At 54.5% G+C, this 21,325-nt stretch overlaps 1 protein-coding gene across 1 annotated transcript in view; it reads left to right on the top strand.

Moving 5' to 3' along the window:
* The window catches only part of NTSR1 (neurotensin receptor 1 (high affinity)), a 48,113-nt gene continuing 30,563 nt past the window's right edge, over positions 3,776-21,325 (top strand). The window contains exon 1 of the mRNA XM_005688283.3: positions 3,776-4,489. Coding sequence (XP_005688340.2) covers positions 3,776-4,489 — 714 coding nt within the window. The remainder of the gene's footprint in view (positions 4,490-21,325) is intronic.

Here is a 21,325-nt window from a genome sequence, read left to right as displayed (position 1 = left end):
CTCCTCTTCCTCATCTAGCCCACTGGCGGTAAAGCCGGAGTTTGTGGAGCAGTCACCTCCACATGGCATTTGGTCATGCACCTGAAACATGGTGCTCATAGTAACCTTGTGACACCGGGTCCACTGAGGCTTGGTCGGTTTATAGACCTGGAGCCCACGGTCAGCAGGGTACACTCCTGGCAGCCACACCCTCCCCATCATCTGGCTCTTCCTTGTGGCCACAGCTCAAATTTCCAGAAAGCCAGCCAGGGGCCAAGGGTTAAGGCACAACTGGGAACATGAGGGACAAGGATGTGAGAGCCAAGGCTGGTGCCCAGCCTGGAAGGAGACCTGCCACTCCTGCTCCACTCACTAGCTCTCACACAAGTGTTGCTATATTTTTAACATCCTTCTTGGAATGCTCTGCGTTTTGACATGCGCACTTTACAGGCTGTGAGTGGGAAGTCAGCAGCCAAACTCTACAAATTACACAGACTACACATCCTTAGCATCTTTAGATAAATGTACACTACTCCCCACCCACCTGTAGCCTCATGGGAAACCTAATAATAACCTTAATAACAATAAAATGTATGTTTTGCCACCAAGTTACTGAGTTTGGGGTCCTTTGTTACACAGCAATAGATAAATAGATAGCTGATACAGGTATTGCTGTGAACGTTTTTTTTTTTTTAATTTGAGGAAGAAGCCTTCTTGTAATAAGAGTTGCCCAAGGACCATGTGGGGGCCAGAGGAAAGACAGGATGTGACCCCAGGACTCCAAGGACTGAATTCTTGTAGCCAGGAAAGTAAAGTCCTTGTCACACCCTCTACCCCTCATCCTGGCTGCCACTCTCCTAAGATGGTTAGATAACTCTGCCCCCTCGATGGCTTCAGGCCCAGGGGTGCAACCCAAAGTGATCTGTCTTGGGTTTCATAGCTACATCCTCTTGCATTTGGAAGCCTGTTGGGGAAAGACCATGGGTGTTGTCAGTCTCGCTGTTCATCATCTAATCTCTTTCACTAGTTCATCAAAAGTCCACTGAGCACCCACTACATCCAGGTACCTTTCTTTCAGAGCTTGGGCGAAGGTAGCAAAGGAAACAAACCAAGAACCCCCACACACACCTGCCCATGGCAGTGGTCATCCAGGCATCTTCCCTCCGTGTCTCAGACTTGACCTTCACCCTGAAGCTCAGGTGACCCCACCCAGCTCAACAGCCAGGACCCCACCCTGCCTATATCACGCTGGATTCCCCAGGAAGCTGGAGACACCCAGGTGCTGCTGCCCTCTTGGCCAACACACCAGCTTCCCCAAGAAACTCAGACACCTGCCAGAGCATCTCAGCCCTGGCAGACTCGGACAAGCAAGCTCATTGTGGACACACAGCATGTGGAGTATCAGGGGGAGGCCAGCAAGGCTCAGAGGGAGTTAGGCCCAGTCAAGGTTGTGGTCCAGTCACTGATGGACACGGAAGACCAGCCCCGCCCTCTGTAAGCACCTCACCAAATCTTTCCCTAAAGGGTCCCAGCTGTTCAGGAAGCGCATGTCCAGGGAAATCATAAGCGAAAGAGGCAAACAGTTTGGACTCAGAAGGTTCTGGCTGCTGGGCCATCCGGACAGGCTCCCCGCTTCACCGAAAGAGGATTTTAAGCCACCGGGGACTCTGGACAAGGTCCTGCCACCCACATGGTTCGGCAAGGCTGCCCAGGTGACATTTCCTCTGTGGTTTCAAGCAAACGCCTTGTCATAATATTTGTGCTAAGTTGTCTTTTATGATTTTTTAAGCTCCTGGGCTGGCTCGAAAAGAAATCTTTTCAAAGAAGGCCAGCTTAGCAGAAAGGTCAGGGGTGTGAAAACCAAACAGTGAGCTTAAGCTCCCGAATGAGAGCGCATTTCCATCAGGAATGTCCTGAGTGGCAACAGCTACTGGCCAGCAAAGTGGCCACTGGCTACTGCCTTCTTCTGGGGGGAGGAGCAGGGATCTCAAGAGAGGTGACCCAATACCACTGCCCACGGCAAGACCCCCATGTCCCCATGGGTTCAGGATGACCTCTGGGGGCCAACATAGGCTGACATGGCACTGCTTTCTGTGGTGAGGACACTCAACTCCCAACCCAGGACCTGTTCACTGAACCTATGGGCTCACCTTCCAGAGAGCAAACCTGGTCTAACTTGGAGAAGTTAAAGCAACTTTTGTTTTCCCAGGTATTTCAGCTTCACACCCTCCGAAATCCTCACACAGTCCGCACAAAAGCATGCGCTCCACAGGTGTCCACTGAGCACCTGCTGTTTGCAGTGCCAACAGCATCCAGAACAATGGGGACCCAGGAGCATCAATTTGAACTGTGTACCCATTCCACAGATGACTAAACAGAGGGATGGGGAAGCTAAAACACTCACCCAGATATTAAGCAGCAGGTTGAAACCACTCCTGTTGCCTCTGAGCTCACTGTGCTGGCCTCCAGCAAAGGGACATTTGTGTTTCCTGCGAGGCTACATTTTTAAGCACGTATCTTATGTGCTAAGACTCCGTGGTGGGAACATCAGGGTTCAGTGGAGCGGAGAAGCTCAGGGCCAGCTGGGAACCGGAGACTAAGCACTGAGCCTGAGCTTCTCCCCTCACTGGTCTGAAGTCTGGGCTGCTCGGCCTCACCCCCCTTCCTCAGTGCTCCCTTTCCCTCAGCTCCCTCTGGTATCTGTTCCTGATTCCCAGCGCAGCCAGGTCCCTCTACATCCTGCCAGGCTGGACCCTGAGGATGGCATCTGATGGTCCATGTTCAGGTGGTGATGACAGGCCTGGACCCTACCACCTGCACCCACAGCGGCACATGGCCACCCCAGGGAGCTGGGTGCAGGAGACCACCCTGCAAGAGGCAGGCGGTACTTATCCTCTGCTTTCCGATCGCCTCAGTCACCCCCTCCCCCAGTTACTTGTGCTAGAGTAGAGCCCCTGGGAGCCCAGCTTCTGGCATCCCAGGAAGAAAGGGCGTCACCCCACCTCAGCAGGAAGCCCACTGCTTGGGCAGGCTGGAAGCGACCCGGGGGCAGTTCCCTTGGGGAAGTGGGGCATAGGAAGCTGGGGAGACCCCGGAAAGAGGGGCGAGCTGCCTGAGGAGGGTGCCTGGAAAGAGCCAATATTCCTGGCGCACCCCGCTGGGATCCCAGTTCCCTGGGGCGCTCCTTCCAGTCCAGATGGTCCCTGAGAGGGCGCGGGGGTGATCAGCCAGCCCTGCCCCCTTGCGGGGCGGGGACAGTGGCAGGGGCCGCCTTCTCTCCCCTCCAGCGCCCCCCACGGCTGGGCGCGCCCGTCGCCGCCGGCTCAGTGGAGGCGCAGAGCTCGGGAGGGCGCTGGCGCTGCGGGAGGTGCGCGGAGCGAGGTGCGCGGAGAGCGCGAGCGAGAAGAGAGCGCGCCGGGCAGCCGGGCGTGCGCTCCTCTCGGCTCCACAGGCTTGCCTCGCGCAGCCCAAGCCCCAACCGGCCGGGCGCTCTCCGTGAGAACCGGTTCTGCCGCCCGGGGACCCGAGGAACCGTGGGATCGAAAATTCGGAGAAAGCCGGGAAAGCGCGGAGCCCGGAGGGAAGCTGCAACCCTCGGCGAGTGCGAGCGCCGAGCGCGCCAGGCTGGCACGGACCAGGTTGGCGCTCCCCGGCTCGACGGCGCGCCCCCTCGGCCTCTCACGCCCACCCCTCGGGCTCCCTCTATTCTGTCCCTGCCTGAAACGCACCCCCTCTCCCCCCGGCTTCCAGCAGCGGACCGGGAAAGCGCAGCAGCACCCCGCCCCGCGCGCCCGACATGCGTCTCAACAGCTCGGCGCCCGGTCCCTGGGTCGGCCGGACCGACCACCCGTTCACGCAGCTGCCGTCAGTGCTGGAGGGGGTGCTCCTGGCTCCCGGCTTGGGCAATGGCTCTGGCAACCTGTCGGAGTCCGTACCAGCGGCCCCCAGTAGCGACCTGGATGTGAACACGGACATTTACTCCAAGGTGTTGGTGACCATTGTGTACCTGGTGCTCTTCCTGGTGGGCACGGTGGGCAACTCAGTGACTGCCTTCACGCTGGCGCGCAAGAAGTCGCTGCAGAACCTGCAAAGCACGGTGCACTACCACCTGGGCAGCCTCGCCCTGTCCGACCTGCTCATCCTGCTGCTGGCCATGCCTGTGGAGCTGTACAACTTTATCTGGGTGCACCACCCCTGGGCCTTCGGTGACGCCGTGTGCCGCGGCTACTACTTCCTTCGCGATGCCTGCACCTATGCCACTGCCCTCAACGTGGCCAGCCTGAGCGTGGAACGCTACCTGGCCATCTGCCACCCCTTTAAGGCCAAGACCCTCATGTCCCGCAGCCGCACCAAGAAGTTCATCAGCGCCGTCTGGCTGGCCTCCGGCCTCCTGGCTGTGCCTATGCTCTTCACCATGGGCCAGCAGAACCGCAGTGCCGACGGCCAGCACCCAGGCGGCCTGGTATGCACACCCATCGTGGGCACTGCCACAGTCAAGGTCGTCATCCAGGTGAGCAGCCTCTTCCGGGGGGCAGGGGCAGGAGTCAGAGGGCACCAGACTGGGATCTCCCCTGGGAGCAAGGGTCCAAGGCAGACACTCAGGGAAGCCTCAGTGCCTCATCCCAGAAGTAGTTTCCTGTCTGTGTGTCCTCTGGGTTCAGGAAGTTGGAGAAAATTTCACGTCTCAAAGAAATTTTATTCCTATGAAGCTGTGAAGGAGTGGGGATGGGGGAGGAGCAGGGAACTTGAGAGCAGCCTGACCCCCGGCTTCTTCCCACCTTTTACTCCAGGGCTGCCAGGCCTCAGCCCCACTTATTTCATTCCCTCCTTCCATCAAAGGGGCTGGAAGCCCAGATTACCAACCTCCCTGAAGCTGAGGCTCCGTGGATGGGCCTCAGCCATCCCCAGAGCCCCTGAGGTGTAAGGCAAATGTGTGTGCTGGTGTCCTCTTTCCAGAGAAAGTCCCTCCCATCAGCTTCTCGAAAGGCTTTGTGCTCCCCACAGGTGTGGTTCCTCTCCTCTACAGCAGAACCCCTATCCCAGACTGCTCCCCCAGTGTCTCCTGGCCTGATGCTGTCTTGGGCCGGTTATTTAGTTTAACCTCAGTTTTCCCATCTGTGAAATGGGGCAATCACAGCCCTGATCTCAGAAGGCACAGGATTCAAGAGAGAAGGTATGGGAGCCCTTGTCTGGCTCTTGGCAGGTAGAAGCAGTCAGAGGCGCTGTCCCTGGTGGTGGTGGTGATGTTGTTTCTGCTGGAAAATCCTAAGGTATTGGGCCTGGTGGCAGATTGGAGGGCCTGGAGTTGGGTGACCAATGCCCTCAGAGGGTCTCGGTGAAGCATGTGAGGACCCAGGTTGGAGACCTCCCTGGGCATTGGCTCAGCCAGGCAGGGGGATTCTGGCCCCAGGGAGACGGCTTCTCAGGCAGGGCCCTGGCCTGGGAGCAGGGTGTCCACCAGAGCAAGTCAGGGAAGAGATACCACCTGGAAGGACATGGTGGCCTCAGGATGTGGGTAGCCATGAAAGGGTGGGGACTCCCTCCACCCCAGAGTGGGATGGGAGAGGAGGGTCTGAGCTGAGCCAGGTCGGGGTGGGAGTGGCCAGAGAGACTGGCTGTCCTGTCTGGCTGTCCTTTCACTCCCAAGTCATCAACAGCGTCTCAGTAGAACCCATGCTGCTGCCTCTGAGTGTGACAGAGGTGCCGGGCTCCGGGAGCTGGCATGCTTGGGGGTGGGGAACATGTCATCTGCACGTCTATCCTGGGCTGCAACTGACCCTCCACAGGCCACTGCCGAGATGGAGCCAGTGGGCAGAATTAAGCTCCAGGCTCCTCGCCTGCCCTGGCTCCAGGTGTTCCTGTGCAGAGGGGCCCCCAGCAGCCACGTGTAGCAGGAAGATGAGTCACAGGCGCTGCAGGCAGGAGCAACCAGGGTGCGTGTGGTGAAAGAGTGGGAATTACCTTCCGGCTTCCTCTGGGGTCTTGCAGGCTGTGCTGGGGCTGGGGAGTTGGGAGACAGCAGCCACAACACCTGGCTGTGAAGATGGGGCAGGTCAGTCATGCCCACCCAGGAGATGCTCCCCTGAGACCCCCTCCCCCTTGGACCCCTGTGGGCTGGGCCAGGAGCGGCCAGGGTCAGATCATCAAGAAAACACAGCCACAGAGAGAACCCCTCTTAAGCACCCTTACCCTCTGTTAGTGCCACATAGTCAGACGCCCCAGGAACTTGGCTTGGCTTCCCAAAGGGCCCTCCCTGAATCCTTTTGGTGGGAAGCTGCCATGCTGATGTGGCCCGGGCTGTGTCCTGGTCACTCGTCCACTAGGTAAGTGTCTGTGGAGCTCGCACTACAGAAGGACCGCGTCTGTGGCCGCAGCTGTAGCACTGCTGAGCGTTTACTAAGCACTTGCTGGCTCCGAGACCTCAGAGAGCGGAGTTTCCATTTTTCTTTAATGGCCTCGGCCATGTACTCGAGAAAGGCTGATGGGCCAGTTATTAGAGGTGCACTTATTTCTGACACCAACCGCTCCTGCGAGGCTCCTTGGGCTCCTGTGTGCTGCTCCGTGTGCCTGAAGGAACATTCCTCATGGAGAAGCTCAGCCCTGGGCTTGCCCCCTCCCCTCTTGTCCCTCTGCGCCATCCACTGTCCCAGGAGAGGTTCCCAGGGGATTTTATGTTCCCCACATGGGCTTCTGGGCCACTTGGCAAATCTGGGCCAATGTCCACTGATTTAAACAGTGACATCTATGCAGAGAGGGGCTGGGCACCTGTATCTATGTGTCTCCCTGTCATGGGCTATGTTGGGAAGTGTGGAGAGGTGGGCCAATCAAAACAACCACTCTTTCCAAAACTGGGGCCCCCTCCCAGCCCAAGTGTCTCCCAGTCCTGTCAGCCCTCCATCCTGTGAGGTTCCATCCTGGACACTTGCAAACAGAAGTAGTGTTTAGAAATGAGGTGCTTCGGTGGTGAGATTTCTGAGCAACTTGGAGCTGCCATTGCTGGATACAGCTGGGAGTTTTCCGAGTGTGTGGTTTGAGTGGACGAGGTGAGAGGAACTCATGGTGAGGACAGGGCTTCCCGGGCCAGCAAAGGCCCTGGATCCTGGGCCCCTGGTCAACAGGGAAGCCTGGGAGGTGGAGCCTGAGGAGCCTGCCCCGTTGCTCTGGGACAGTCCAGCACCTCCTCTGGGCCCCAGAGGGGACTGGATTCAATCCTACAGGGTAGTGGTATCTCCCTCCCCGCTGCCACATCTCCATCCCCTAGTAAATCCTGTCTTCCCAAAGCTGGGGAGGGGGGTAGATCTTCCCAATGCTTGGTAGGGGTAGGGGGAGGTGAATGTCCCCCTCCCGGGACCTGCTGCTCTAGGAGCAGGGATGGCGGATATCTAGGCGGTGCCCCAGCTCAGAGCAGCCCCTCTGCATGCGCGGTGCCCTGGGGAGGAGAATTAGGGGTCACAGGGCATGCGTACCTTTGTTAGAGATCCAGCTCCCACCCGCAAGGCCACATTAAAGCAGCCTCCCCTGGAATCACCCATCAGACCTGCATCAGCATGGGGAGGGCTCTGGGTCATCACTTCATTGTTACCATTTTCCAGGACCTGTGGCCCTGGCAGCAGCTGCGAGGCTGAGGGCGACGGGGGGTGGTGGGGTACCCCTGTAATCTGCCTTCACAGATGGCCTCTTTCACATTCAGTGCCGGTAGCACTGCTCCTCACGATGGGCTGGGCCCAGCTTCAGAAGGGGCAGCTGGCCCTGGGTGTGGCTTGTGCAGGAGGGGCTCATGTCCATGGGCACATCGACTCTGGGCAGCCTCCTGAGCATCAAGGCCATTAAAGTCTGACATGATCTGCGGAGGCAGAGGCCGCCGAGACCTGTCTCCACAAAGTGGAAGAAAATTGGTTCCAATAAAATCAGGCCATGGATCATTTTCTCTGTGTTTCTGTCCTGTGCCACCAGCTGCACTGTGCCCTCTCCCCACGCCCCCATCCATCCACCTGTTTGCTCCCCTTTCATCCATCAATCTCCCATTCCTCCACCTGCAGCCAGCTCACCTCAGTGATGCTGACACTTGTGGCTGAAGTTTGGCGAGTCACAGGGCCCCAGGAGAGTGATGCTATATTGGGGAAACAGGCAAAGATGTGCCCCCAAGATTGGTGCCTCTTGCTGGACTCACTGCCCAGAATGCAGCTCCTCCCCTGGAAGCATCTGCCCAGCACTCACAACGTGCTGGGTCATGGAAGTTCAGGGCAGGCCAAGGGGCTCTCCTGTATTAAGGGGATTGAAGACATAGCCCCTGAGCACCAGGCTGGGTTTCCCATCAGACCCAGGTGCAGAAAGTATGCTGCTGCTGAGACAGCAGGGGTGCAGTCCTGGGTTCACTAGTGATGTCCCAGCATGCAGTGGGACTTCTTGGTTTGGCGACTGTGCTATGGTTCTGTACAAGGACAGAGTCTGGGGCAGTGAGTGCGGCAGGGACCCCCATGAGCAGTCATCCCAGGAGACACCCACGCGCTTGGGGACTGCAGCCCATCCCTCGTGTCCAGAGTCTCAGCTCAGGGGGACCAGGACTCCAGCCGTTAGCTTTGGTGCCAGCATGGTACACTCACCCATGGGCCCCAGCAGGACAGTTGTACTGGGTGGGGCAGGGCCTGTGAGGGGAGGAGGGTGTCAACCTGCTCAGGTGGTTGGAGGCCTGCATCCCACCACCAGAGAAGCAGCCAGGCTTCCGTCTGGTTGTCTGATGGCTTGTTTCGAGAGGGAGAGGGATCACAAGCTTTTGTTCCTTTTTTTCTGTTCCAGTGAAACACGCATAATGTGAAATTTACCACTTTCTCCATCTTTAAAGGACCACCACCCCACCCATCTCCAGATGGGGACTTCCCCACTGTCCCTGAGGGAGACTGCATCCCCACTGGACACCAGCTGCCCCTACCCCCAGCCCCGACTGTGTGTCTAGGGTTTGGCTGCTCCAGGCCCCTGTCAGATGGGATTTCCAGCCTGCCTTAGTCTCTAAGCTGTGGTGAAGATGCGGTGGTCACGAGTGAATGCACCGTGCCAAGGAAGGAAGCCAGTCTCAAAAGGCTCCAACTGTATGATTCCAGTCATGTGACTTTCTGGAAGGAAAGTGACGGGCACAGGGCGGGGAGGGGAGGGGTACTGGTGTGGGCAATGCATGTTCTGTGTCTTGTGGGTGCTGCCAGCTCTGATGGAGCATTATCAAAACTCACAGGGCTTAGATAAAGGATGATTTTGGTGAAAATACACTGTCTCCATGAGTCCCTCAGAGGTTAAAGCCAAGTCCATGGCCTCACCCTGTGAAGGCAGTTTGGGTGCCAAGTCCTCTTGGGGGCTGGGGTGTGCCTTTGGACAGGAAAGTACCAAAGGGTCCGAGGGTCATTTCTGGGGAACTCGAATTCCCCAGGCAGCTGCTCGTCCTACCCCCCATCACCCCAGGAGCCAGGCAGATGCTCAGCCCTCTGGGGGAGACCATGGTACCAAGCTCACAGCTGTGGGGGCTGCCTGCTCCCTAAGATCCCCACTCTAACCTGGCAGCGCCCTAGCACTGAACCTGGCCACCACCATCCCCGGTGACAGAACAGCCCCCCAGAGGAAGCAGCCAGGCTCCTTGGACCCCGAGAGAGAACTGAGGCCCAGATAGGGTGGGGGCATCCAAGCCAGGCCTACACCTGCTCTGTCCTTCTGCTCCCACAAGAGGCCCAGATGGAGCGCCCATGTGCTATGACCCCTGCCCCCTTTGGGGATGTCACATACGTGCACCTGTGGGGGTGGCTCCATCCCCCATGGCTGGAGCCAGAGGGAGAGAGGGCCAGGGAACCAGGTGGAGCTGGGCCAGTGCACCCAAGCTGCTAGAGAGGGGTTCTTCTGGGGTTTCTTGTCTTTGGCAGCCCAGGATCCAAGGTTAAGCGCCAACTTCTCCACTGACCAGCTGCAGGGCCAGGCTACAGATGTGGCCTTCTGTGGCTCGGTTTCCTCAATTACCAGCTGGAGGTGACAATTACTCTGTGGGCCAGGAGTGATGGGGCTGAAGCACCCCATGCAGCAGAGGCGGCTTCAAGGAGAGACAGGTTCTCTGATTTGCACCTTTAGGGGCAGCAAGAGCCTTCTGCCCCCAAGAAGGCTCCCCTGCCCAGAGCTGGGAGCTGATCCCATGGTCATAACCCAGTCCCACCTCAAGGTCTGTGTGCACACAGCAGAATCCTGCAGGAGACCCCAGAAACCCCCGAGCCTGGCGTTGTTCTCACACCTGTAGGGTCAGGGACCAGACTGAGTCTCTGCCCAGCTCCCCTGAAAAGCCTTCGCTGCCTGAGGGCCCCTGAGCCAGGAATCTGCAGCACCATGTGCTTGAAGAATTCCCATGTCTTCTGTGATGACACCTCCCCCTTCACCCCCTTCCATACCCACTCACCCAGCACCACCTGCCAAACACAGAGGGACCTATGGAGAACCTCCCCAAAGGGTGTGCATCCCAGCAGAGAAGACAGACAAGCAGCAACACAAATAAGTACAAGTGAACAGGAGAGGCAGTGGGGCTGTGATCTTAGGTAAGGGCAGGTATGACAGCATCTGTGGAAGAAGTTTCCAGAGCGGGAACAGAAGGTACACAGTACCTGCTGGGATGACACGGCCAGAGCAAGGGAGCCCAGGGCAGAGCAACAAGTGATGAGTGATCATGGAGGACACAGTTCAGTTCAGTTCAGTTGCTCAGTCGTGTCTGACTCTTTGTGACCCCATGGACTGCTGCACACCAGGCCTCCCTGCCCATCACCAACTCCCGGAGTTTACCCAAATTCGTGTCCATTGAGTCGGTGATGCAATCCAACCGTCTCATCCTCTGTCCTCCCCTTTCCTTCCTGCCTTCAATCTTTCCCAGCATCAGGGTCTTTTCAAATGAGTCAGTTCTTCATATCAGGTGGCCAAAGTACTGGAGTTTCAACTTCAGCATCAGTCCTTCCAATGAATATTCAGGACTGATTCCCTTTAGGATGGACTGGTTGGATCTCCTTGCAGTCCAAGGGACTGTCAAGAGTCTTCTCCAACACCACAGTTCAAAAGAATCCTTTCTTCGGTGCTTAGCTTTCTTTATAGTCCAGTTCTCATATACATACATGACTCCTGGAAAAACCATAGCTTTGAGGACACAGGACATCCTTTATCCTGGGAAAATGGGCCCCTTGGAGACTCTGAGCAAGAGGCCATGTGGCTTACACTTCAGACAACCATTCTCCCTGCTTCTTTGACACAGTGGGGACTCAGGAGGATGGTTAGGAAGTCCACGTGTGTGATCAAGATGACCCAGACCAGGTCACTTTTGGAGAAGTTGGAAAAATGATCAGATACCAGATCTGTTTGTCTTCTTTCTTAGGCTTAAGTTTATATCCAGGCTTCCCTGGTGACTCAGATGGTAAAGAATCCACCTGCAATGCAGGAGTCCTGGGTTCATTCCCTGGGTTGGGAAGATCCCCTGGAGAAGAGAATGGCAGCCAATTCCAGTATTCTTGCCTGGAGAATTCCATGGACCAAGGAGCCAGGTAGGCTGCAGTCCATGGGGTTGCAAACAGTTGGACAGGACTGAGCAGCTAACACTAAAGTTTATATCCAGAAAAATCATTTGCCTTTGTTTACATCTATGACTTCTGACAAATACAGAGAAGCCTGTAACCACTGGCTCCAAAGACAGGGCACAGTCCTGTCACACAAAGGAGTCTCTGCAACCCCCTGCCCTCAACCTCCCCTCTGATGCCAGGTACACTGAGCCTGTGGGTCTGGCTTTCTTAGAGCATGTAATGCCTGAGACTCACTCATGCCATCGCCTGGGTCAGTAGTGTGTTCCTTCTGTGTGTGGAGGAGTGCTCTACTGTACAGATGCTCCACCATGTGCTCACCGCTCACTGTTTGAAGGCCTTTTGGGTGGTCTCTGGTTTTGAGCGATTATGAATAAACCTGCTGCAAGTATTCATGTGCAGGCCGACGTGTGAACACATGCTTTCATTTTTGCTCATGTAAATATGAGAGTCAGATTTCTGGGTCACACAGGAAGTGTGTTTAACTTCGGAGGAAGCTGCCAGACCTTCCACAGGGGATGTGCCATGTTGACCATCCACTAGCAACATGGTGGAAAGATAGTTCTCTGCATCCCGGCCGGCTCCAGGCACTGTTGGTGTTCGGCTTGTTTGTTTTTTTTGCTTGTCATGTATCCATTCTGTAGGTGTGTAGTGGTATCTTGCTGGGATTTTGACTTGCATTTCCTTGATGACTCATGATATTAAGCATCTTTTCCGGCAGTTACGTGCTGTGTATCTTCTTTGGAAAAGTGTCTGTTCCTGTAGTTTGCCTATTTTAAAATGTGTATATTTGGCTGTGCTGACTCTTAGGTGTGGCATGCAGAATTTTTAGTTGCGGCATGTGAACTCTTAGCTGTGGCATGTGGGATCTAGTTCCCTGACCAGGGATTGAACCTGGCCCCTGCATTGGGAGCACAAAATCTTAGCCACTCGATCACCTGGGAAGAACCTGGCTATTTTTAAAATTGGGTTGTTTTCTTTTTTAAGATATTCATTTATTTGACTGCACTGGGTCTTGGTTACGGCATGTGGAAACTTTTGATGTGATGCTCGGGCTTAGTTGCTCCACAGCGTATGGGACCTTAGTTCCCCAACCAGGGATTGAATCTGCTTCCCCCACCTTGGAAGGTGGATTCTTAACTACTGGACCACCAGGGAAGTCCTGGGTTGTTTGTTTTCTTATTGTTCACCTTTGAGAGTTTTAAATATATATTCTGCATCTAAGTCTTTTGTGAGATGTGATTTGCAAATATTTTCTCCCCTTCTGTGGCTTGTCTTTATATTTTCCTAATGCTGCAGGTCACAGAGCAAATGGTTGGAATTTTGATAAAACCTAACGTATCAAAAATTTTAGCAGCTTATGCAAGGTCACAAAGCTGTTTTTCTTTTTTTATCTTCTGGAATACTGTATCTTCTGAATCTGTATCTTCTGGAATCCATAAGCCCTGGATCATGGCTTATGATCCATTTTGAGTTAATTTCTCTATAGAATGTGAGATATAGGTAATTTTTGCATATACTTACCCAAATGATCAATACCATTTGTGAGAGGATGGTCTCTTCTCCTTTGGAGTTTTCTTGTACTTTAATAAAAAATCATCTGACCTTGTGTTTAGGGCTATATCCATACTGTCACGTGTCCCTTTAGTCTCTGTGCCTGTACCATCCCCAGTCCCACATTCCTGATCGCCGCAGCTTTATAGAAAGTCTTTAGAGTAGCACAAGTGCTCCAAACTTGTTCTTTTCCAAAAGCATTTTGGCTACTCTAGTTCCTCTGCTTTTCAACATAAATTTCATAATCAGACTTTCAGTATCTACAAAAAACCTGCAGGGTTTCAGCTGGGATTGTGTTCCTCTATACTAATAGATCTACACGGGGAGACTTGACATCTTAACACTGAGCCTTCCAATCCATGTGCAGGGTGCATCACTGCATTTATTTAGGTCTTTGATTTTTTTTCAATGGTAGTAGATTTCAGTATACAGATCCTACACATATTTTGTTATGTCTATATCTAATTATTCATGTTTGGAGAATTGTATATGTATATGTACTTAAAATTTTTTTTCTATTTCCTATTTTTTTGCAGCTAGTATATATAAATGTGATTGATTTTTAGTTATTGGCCTTATATTTTACAACCATGATAAGTACACTTATTAATTCTAGAAATCCCTCTATACATTCCCTGGGGTTTTTTGTGTCAACAGAGATGTTGTTTATGATAGAGGAAGTTTTATTTCATCCCTTCCAAATCTTTAATTTCTTTTTCTTGCCTTATTGGTCTAGCTACAACTTCTAGTATGATATTTAATAAGGGTGGAGGAGAAAGTTTCCCTGCCTTGCTACTGATCTTAGAGAGGAAGTCTTTAGTATTTATAATTAAGTTTGAGGGCTTCCCTCGTGGCTCAGATGGTAAAGAATCTACCTGCAATGCAGCAGACCTGAGTTCAATTTCTGGGTCAGAAAGGTCCCCTGGAGAAGGGAATGGCTACCCACTCCAGTATTCTTTCCTGGAGAATTCCATGGACAGAGGAGCCTGGTGGGCTACAGTCCGTGGAGTTGCAGAGAGTCAGACACAACTAAGGGACTAATATGAGAGTTTTAGTTTAAATTTTAGTAAATTTATTTTTAATCAGGTGAAGAAAGTTGCCTTCTATGCCTTGTTTGCTGAGAGCTTTATCACAGATGGCTGCTGGGTTTTGTCTAATCCTTTGCTCCATGTGTAGGCTTGGCTCACACCTCATCAGTGAAAGCCCGCACCCTCCTGCACTGGGAGGACTTACGACTGGATCAGGCTCTTTGGGGGATGCTGTCCATTTGATTTTTGGTTTGGTTGGTTAGGGTGGGTCTAGACTCTGGGGCATGGTTCTTATTCCTAAGGTGCAGATTTGCTGGCATCTCAGTGGGATGCTTGGTATATGAGGAAGACTTCTCTCCCTTCCAGCTCAGCCAGGATACCAGCCACCCTCCCATAAGCCCATCAAGGTCACAGTGTGTGCACACAGCCCAGCCAGCCCAGAACTTACGAGAGACCCCTGTGGGCTTCTGAGGACCCCACCATTCAGGTTCCCCTCCCAGCACCCGAATCTGCAGATTAAAGCCACTCCTGCAGCCCCAAGCTCTGAATTCTGCTTCCTCAACTGGAGTAGCCAAGCTCTGCTCAGACCCCAGCTCCTAATGTCACAACGAGGAAAGTGTCCCCAAATAGAGCACTGGGTGACAGCAGACCGCACCTTGTGACTTTCCTGCTCTCGGGGGCCGTGGTGTGTGCACTGTGGTTTGTCTTGTGTCTGAAAACAATTGCCTGACAAATTGTGTACAATTTTATAGTTGTTTATGACAGGCGAGCTTGTCCAGTGCCCCAAGCAGAAATCATCTGTGGATTTTAAACACTGCCTACTTTCAAAAATATCTGAGGCAGCTTATGATAAAAGACTTGGTTCAAAGGGATTACTAAAACAATGTAGCAAAATAATACATAAAAAGAAACATTGTTATCCTAGAAACATAAAGTGGAAGACAGCCCCAGTGTTTGAGTAAATTTTGTACTGAGGCTTATGAAAAAGTGCAACATTATTTGGACTTAAACATTTTTAGCTCTTTGTCTGTTAAAAGGTGGGTTTATTGTAAATTTCAATAACTCTCTATGGACACATCTAAAGGTTAAGAGCATTCTTTAGCGAGTGACTCAAAGAGAGCTCCTCTGTTTGAAGAAACACACCACTTCCAATGTCCTCAAGTTCAGAGAGTCCTGGGGTTGTTTGGATAGTCCTTGTTCAGAAATTACGAAGTTGTGAGAGCTCACAGCAGGCCGTGGGATACTGTCACCTGGAGCATCGTTTCCTAGTTGTTTGGCAGGAAAAACAAACATCCAGCTCCCGAGGGTTGGGAGGGAGTGAACGTGCGTCTGGATCGTGTCGCTGGGGAGCCCTGCCTGTCCAGTCATCCAGGACACGCTGGCTTGGAGCCCATATTGAACACTTGCTCTTTCGTAACTCAGTCCACTTCGGGCTCCGTGCCCAGCAGGATATGCACGGTCGGAAGCACTGTCCAGGGTCACTATTTATTGCCGGGGACAAGGGAGAAGCAATTACATCTGTGCTGACCCATCTCCCAGGCTCTGCTGATCTGGACAGACCGGCTGCTCCCATTGCCACCAGCCCCACCTGGGGACCCTTAAGAGGAAGGTGTGTCAGTTGAGGGCAGAGATCTCTCTATCTCCAGGACCTACTTGGACAGCCAGTCCAGGGACCCCCGCCTCTGGACTGTCATCAATGAGGGGAACCCCGTGGCATCACCCCTTTGTTCTTCCCACCCCAGGGATAGGCCTGGGGGAGGTAGGGCCAAGTTGAAGTTGAGTATCCCCTGGTGATCTCCCAGTGGTCTGCCTATCTCCCTGGACAGCAGGTCAGGAGCTCAGGCACCAGCATCCAGGGAACGAGGCCAGAGGGAGAGCCCCATGAACAAGGGATCAGGCAGCTGAGTCATGGCATGGCCCTTGCTGATGCGCTTATGGCTTTAGCTGGAGGCAGAAGGGAATGCGGCTGGCCTGAAGCCCCCTCTGTCTCCACAGGCTGCTGCAATGCCTGGGTACCAGATTCTGCCCAGTCCCACTGCCCGCTCTGCTGAGGTGGACCTAAGCACCCCCAGGGGATGCCTTCTCTGCCTAGGGCTGCCCAGGGTTTGGGGAGGAGGGGCAGAGGGGGACACCTGCCACACCTAGGCCAGGGCTCAGTGGGGCTCAAGTCTCACGGGGGCCCAGAGGACAGTGGGCTCCTGGCGCACTCAGAGGCCCAAAAGATTGGAAAAAACACCAGCCAGCCACAGCGAGCTGGCAAGCAGACAGCATACCCCAGCCAAGGCGAGCTGCTCTGCAACAGTAAGGCGCCTCTGAACCCCCACCCTGTCACACTCGCCTGCAGACTCAACATGGATAATTGCAGGGCACCTAGACAGGGTTAACACCCGCTAAACTTCCTGCAATTCATTTTCCTGACAGCTTGTTTAAGAGACACAGTCTTGTGTATTAAAAATACCTACTTTTATGTCAGAGCTGGAGAGCAGCTAGAAGGCACTCAGAAAGCTTCCAGTTAAAACCACACAGGGCGGATCTTCACATTTTGAAAAAGCTCTAACCCCAAACACTTTCTATGCATCTGCCTGTCACGGAAGCTGCAGGAACCTCATGGTCTCATGAGCTGATGGTCCTGGTGTTGCAGCAACAGACCACAGAAATCCATTCTCCCAGAGCTGGGAGGCTGGGCTCCCAAATCAGAGTGTGGGCAGAGCAGGCTCCCTCAGGGGCTCCCGGGGAGGGTCTCCTGCTTCTTCCAGTTTCTGTGGTCCAGGCGTCCTCGGCTCATGGCACCTCTCTGCCATCTCTGTTTTCATCTTCTCATGACTTCTCCCCTGTGTCCACGTCTCTCCTCTCTGGCTCTTCCTAAGGACATTTGTCACTGGATTTAGGGCCACCCCTATCCAGGGTGATTTCATCTTGAGATCCTTAACTGCATCCATGGAGACCCTTTTTCCAAATAAGGTCCCATTCACAGGATCCAGGGGTTAGCACGGGGGGCCACCAATAACCCCACTAGACCCCATTTACAAGGGCAGAGACAGAAAGTGGGATCAGGGCCAGCTCTCCTGGACAGAGGCCTGGCCCCTGTGTGCTGCCTGCCCAGGTCATCTCAGCTCAGGCCCGTGAGGGATCCCTGGGTGAATGCTGGAGCAGGAAGGGCTGAACGCAGACCTCACAGGCCTCCAGTGCAAGTGCCCAGCACAGTCCCAAGACCAACCAGGATGGGACTTTCAGTGTCTCAGCAGAGGAGATGCTCTCTGACCTCCCTGCAAGGACATGGCCCTGGGTGGGGTGGGGCTGGAGGAGAAAGAGGACACAGGTCAGGCTGGCCACAAATCCTCTTTCACAGATATTCTCATTTGACCCCTGTGGTGATCCTGAGGTTGGGACCACGAACACATGGGTTCTGTCACTGCTTTCTCCCTGCACCCCGCAAGCCTGGGGCGGATAGGGCCTTTGAGGATGAGCCTCAAGGTTCCTCTACCAGGCTTGGCCAGTTGTTTTACCTGTTCACACCTTGTCAGGTAGCTCCACCTGTTCACACCTCGTCAGATAGCTCCACCTGTTCACACCTCGTCAGATGGCCCCACCTGTTCACACCTTGTCAGGTGGCTCCTTGGCTGAAAACTCACTGCCTGCTGGAGCGTGCTGACTTGTCCTGGCTTGGTCCTGCCTGACACTGTAATGAACCAAAGTTGAGCTCAGGTTGACTTGATGACCACGCACGAGCCTAAGGTGAGGGACAGGTGCCTGTGACAGTCGAGGGGGTCAAATGTGGAGAGCCAGCCACGGCAAAGAGGTCTGTGGTGAGGTCTGTGGCTCCAGGGTCCCTCCTTTCTACTCCAAGTGTGAAAACTTTAACACTTCTGTGAGGCCTCTGAACCTGGGTCAGAATCCATGCTGTCTACATGTGGCCATGTGAAGCCCAAGGGGACACATGTGTGGAACAAGCCTGGGTTTACTCCTGGGACTCGGCATCTGAGATGGCTCTGCTGTGTAGGGTGGCCGGGAGGGGCAGGTGTGGACGCTGGGTCCCTGATCAGGAGGCTGTGCTGGCCCAAGGGTGAGCCAGAAAGAGGGTAGCGGCAGTGAGGCCAGACTGTGGACAGTTCCCCGGCACCCTCCAACCCAGTGTGTGGGCACCCTCCCTACCCGCTAGGCTCCCTGACCTGGGCACAGGGAGGCTCCCAGTGGCTCTGCCTCAAGGCAATCCCTGCTCCATTCCCTAGGGCCCTAGTGGTCCCCTGAAGAGCCAAGAGCTCCCCTCCCTGTCTTGCCCCTGGGCTTGACCAGACAGGGACTGAAAGGAGCTGCCAGACAATGGTCCAGGGGACGGGGCACCAGCACCCTGATGACAAGGAGTGTCTGGTTGACATTTAAATCATTTGAGCCAATTCCAACCCTTTCTATGAGTGTTAATGGAGTCCTTCCTTGACCTTTTTCACTAAATCTCAAAAGGGATGGGGCACCCCTGGGTCAACTTCCCCCACACTCTCAGAAACTATGAGCTGGGGTCATGGTGCAGAAACTATTTAGAATCCAGCACCAGCATGCCAGGACAGAAATAGATCTCTTGGGAGGCTCCGGTGTCCAGGAGCCAGTGGCTCAGGCCCCAGCTGCCTCAGGACTTCCACTGCTATCACCAATAAATTAAACTTGTTTTTACTTCTCCTGCCCTGGAGAAATAGCCACTGTCAGAGCGTGGAATCCAGGAGGGCAGGCTCTCAATGAACGAACGCCCAAAGGGACCCCATGTGACCCCCTCTTCTGCACTTCTTGCCCCTCTGGGAGATGGAGCCGGTCACCCCAGTTACTCGCATGTGGGTCCCAGGAGCTCCTGACTGTCCCATGCAGTGTGGCCCCTGGAACACATTAACCCTCCGCAGACATCATGGGGTTAGTCAGTTCACAGATCTGAGGTCAAGTGGCTCCATATCCACAAACAGTGAAGGTGCCCACAAGCCAGGGGGTCTGCTCATCCATTACTAGGAGAGATGGGTGCTGAATGATGCTTGTGTCCCTCATCACTTCTGACAGCATCTGAGTGTCACACTGTCACCTCTAGGGTTGCTTTGGAAACCAGATGCTATGGTGCAGCTGATTGATCCCCTGGTTCCATCAACAGGATGAAGGGGTGGGCATTGGTATTTGTGAGGATTGACTGTCAGGAAGGAGAGGGCTTAGTGTCTCCCATGCTCATTGGTTACACAGGCGCTGGGTGCTCCTGGAGTCCCACAGAGAGACCATCTCGTTCCAACCAGAAGAATTCTCTCCTGAAGCCAGGTCAGGTCATGTCGAGCACCCACAAGAGCCCATGCAGGCCCCTTCAGCCCGGAGTCAGGTGCAGGGCCTCTGTGCACACGTGTCCCCATCTCCCCAGACTCGTCACCTAGGGCTCTCTCTCTCTCTCTGCAGCTCCCTCTGCCCTCTGCCACACCCAGCATGGCACCTGAGCCTGTGGGCACAGTCCCTGAATCTCCATGAGTCTGGAGCAGCAAGGCTGGGAGGGCAATGGGATCACAGGGACCCTAGCCTGGAGTTTGCCGGGAACAGGTGGGTTCAAGTGCCGGAGTGTGGCGAGGCGCAAACAGCTTGTCTCTGCCCCGAACATAAACACGGCTGTCACCACCTGGAACACAGTTTCCTTCCCTGTGATAGGGCCCATCCAGCGAGCAGGTTTGAGCCAGCTTCGTTCCACGAGCCTGCCGGCACTCAGCAGAGCAGCTCTGGGCAGTGGCTCCAAGCCCCTGGCTAGCAACCAGGTGACTCCAGCAGGCTGCACAGATGGGGCAGCTGGACAGAACTTCTACAAGGACATGTGTCCAGGACAGCTGGAGGGTCCACCTCGGCTGGAAGAGGTGGACCCTGGGCCAGTCGTCATATCTGGTTGAAAGCTCAAATGGCCCCTGGATGTTAGGCATCCAGGCAAATTGCCTGGGTGACCTTGGTCAGCAGGAGCTTCCTGAGGGCCAGCAGGGAACTGAGGCACTGCCCAGGGACCTGCCCTGTTTCGTCTAAGTTTCCCCGGGTCCTTCCTGGAGTCTGGGGTAAATGTTGATTCAGACTGGCCAGGCGTGGCTCCTGGTTGAGAGCAGGCAAAGCGGGCCACAGGAACAGAGCAGCTAGGTGCCACACCCTTGGCCCCCCAATGCTGCGACCGACTAGGGGCCAACCCTGCCCCAAGTGCCCTACACTTCTCACCCTCTGTCAGAGCAGACAGTGCCAGGCCAATCAGAGTTCCAGGACTGCCCAAACTCCACGGCTCATTCAGGCCCCAAGGGCCATTTGGGCTCTTTACAGCCCTCCCAGGACTCCCTATGAGGACAAGGAAGAGTGACATTGACTTTCAAGCAATGTCAGCTTCCCGAAGCAGGGAGGGCTTCCTGGAGGAAGGGCCAAGAGGCTTTCAGGTCTGGGGAAGTGGGTGATTGCTGCCCCCAGATTTTCTGAGCATTTGAGTTTTGACCCAGTAGGACAGAGGCTCAGGCTCCTTGACTGTGATGTCCTCACCTCCCACCACTGTTCAGCACGGCCCCAGGGCTGTCTCCTCCATGAAGCTCTCCATCCCCTAACCTCACAGCTCCTGTGCCAACCTCAGGCTCCACTCCTCCCTGAATAACGAAGGCGGAGTCCAATAAGGCAGCCCTGACTCCCCAACATCTGGCTTGGTTGGCAAACTGCCAGCTTTACTCTGGGGGCGGACAGACAGATGGATGCTCAAGGCAGGAGTATGCAAAGCTTCCATTCAACCCCGGCTTTCATCTTGCGAGTTTTTACGTTTGGTTCTAAAAACTGCAGAGGGCTCATTTCTCAACTTCCCCTCTGCAAAGCTGTTTCTATTCCGGTGAAAATTGAAGGCATTGGTGGTTTTAATTGCTGGCCAGTCCCTGGACCCGTTTCCACTTGGGCTGGACCAGAGCTCTGCAGAAGATAGGTGTGCACAGTGGAAGTTTATTTCTGTGTGCGTGTCTTGCTCACAAAGAGAAAGAAGAAAAGAACCATCCATGAAGGGCAAGCATGCTGACTGGAAGGCTAGACTTTCTCTGCCGAGCAGATTGCAAGGCAGTCATGTTTGTGACACAAACACCTGTTCCTCATTCAGAACAGAGGCGCGTCCCCCAGAGGCGCGTCCCCCCGCACCCGACAGGCCAGCAGATGCTTGGTCCAGGCACTGGCTGCTGCACC

This window comes from Capra hircus, chromosome 13 (genome assembly GCF_001704415.2).
Source record: "Capra hircus breed San Clemente chromosome 13, ASM170441v1, whole genome shotgun sequence".
Taxonomy (NCBI): domain Eukaryota; kingdom Metazoa; phylum Chordata; class Mammalia; order Artiodactyla; family Bovidae; genus Capra; species Capra hircus.
Note: the sequence above shows the minus strand (reverse complement) of the source record. Positions and strands in the feature narration are given on the sequence as shown.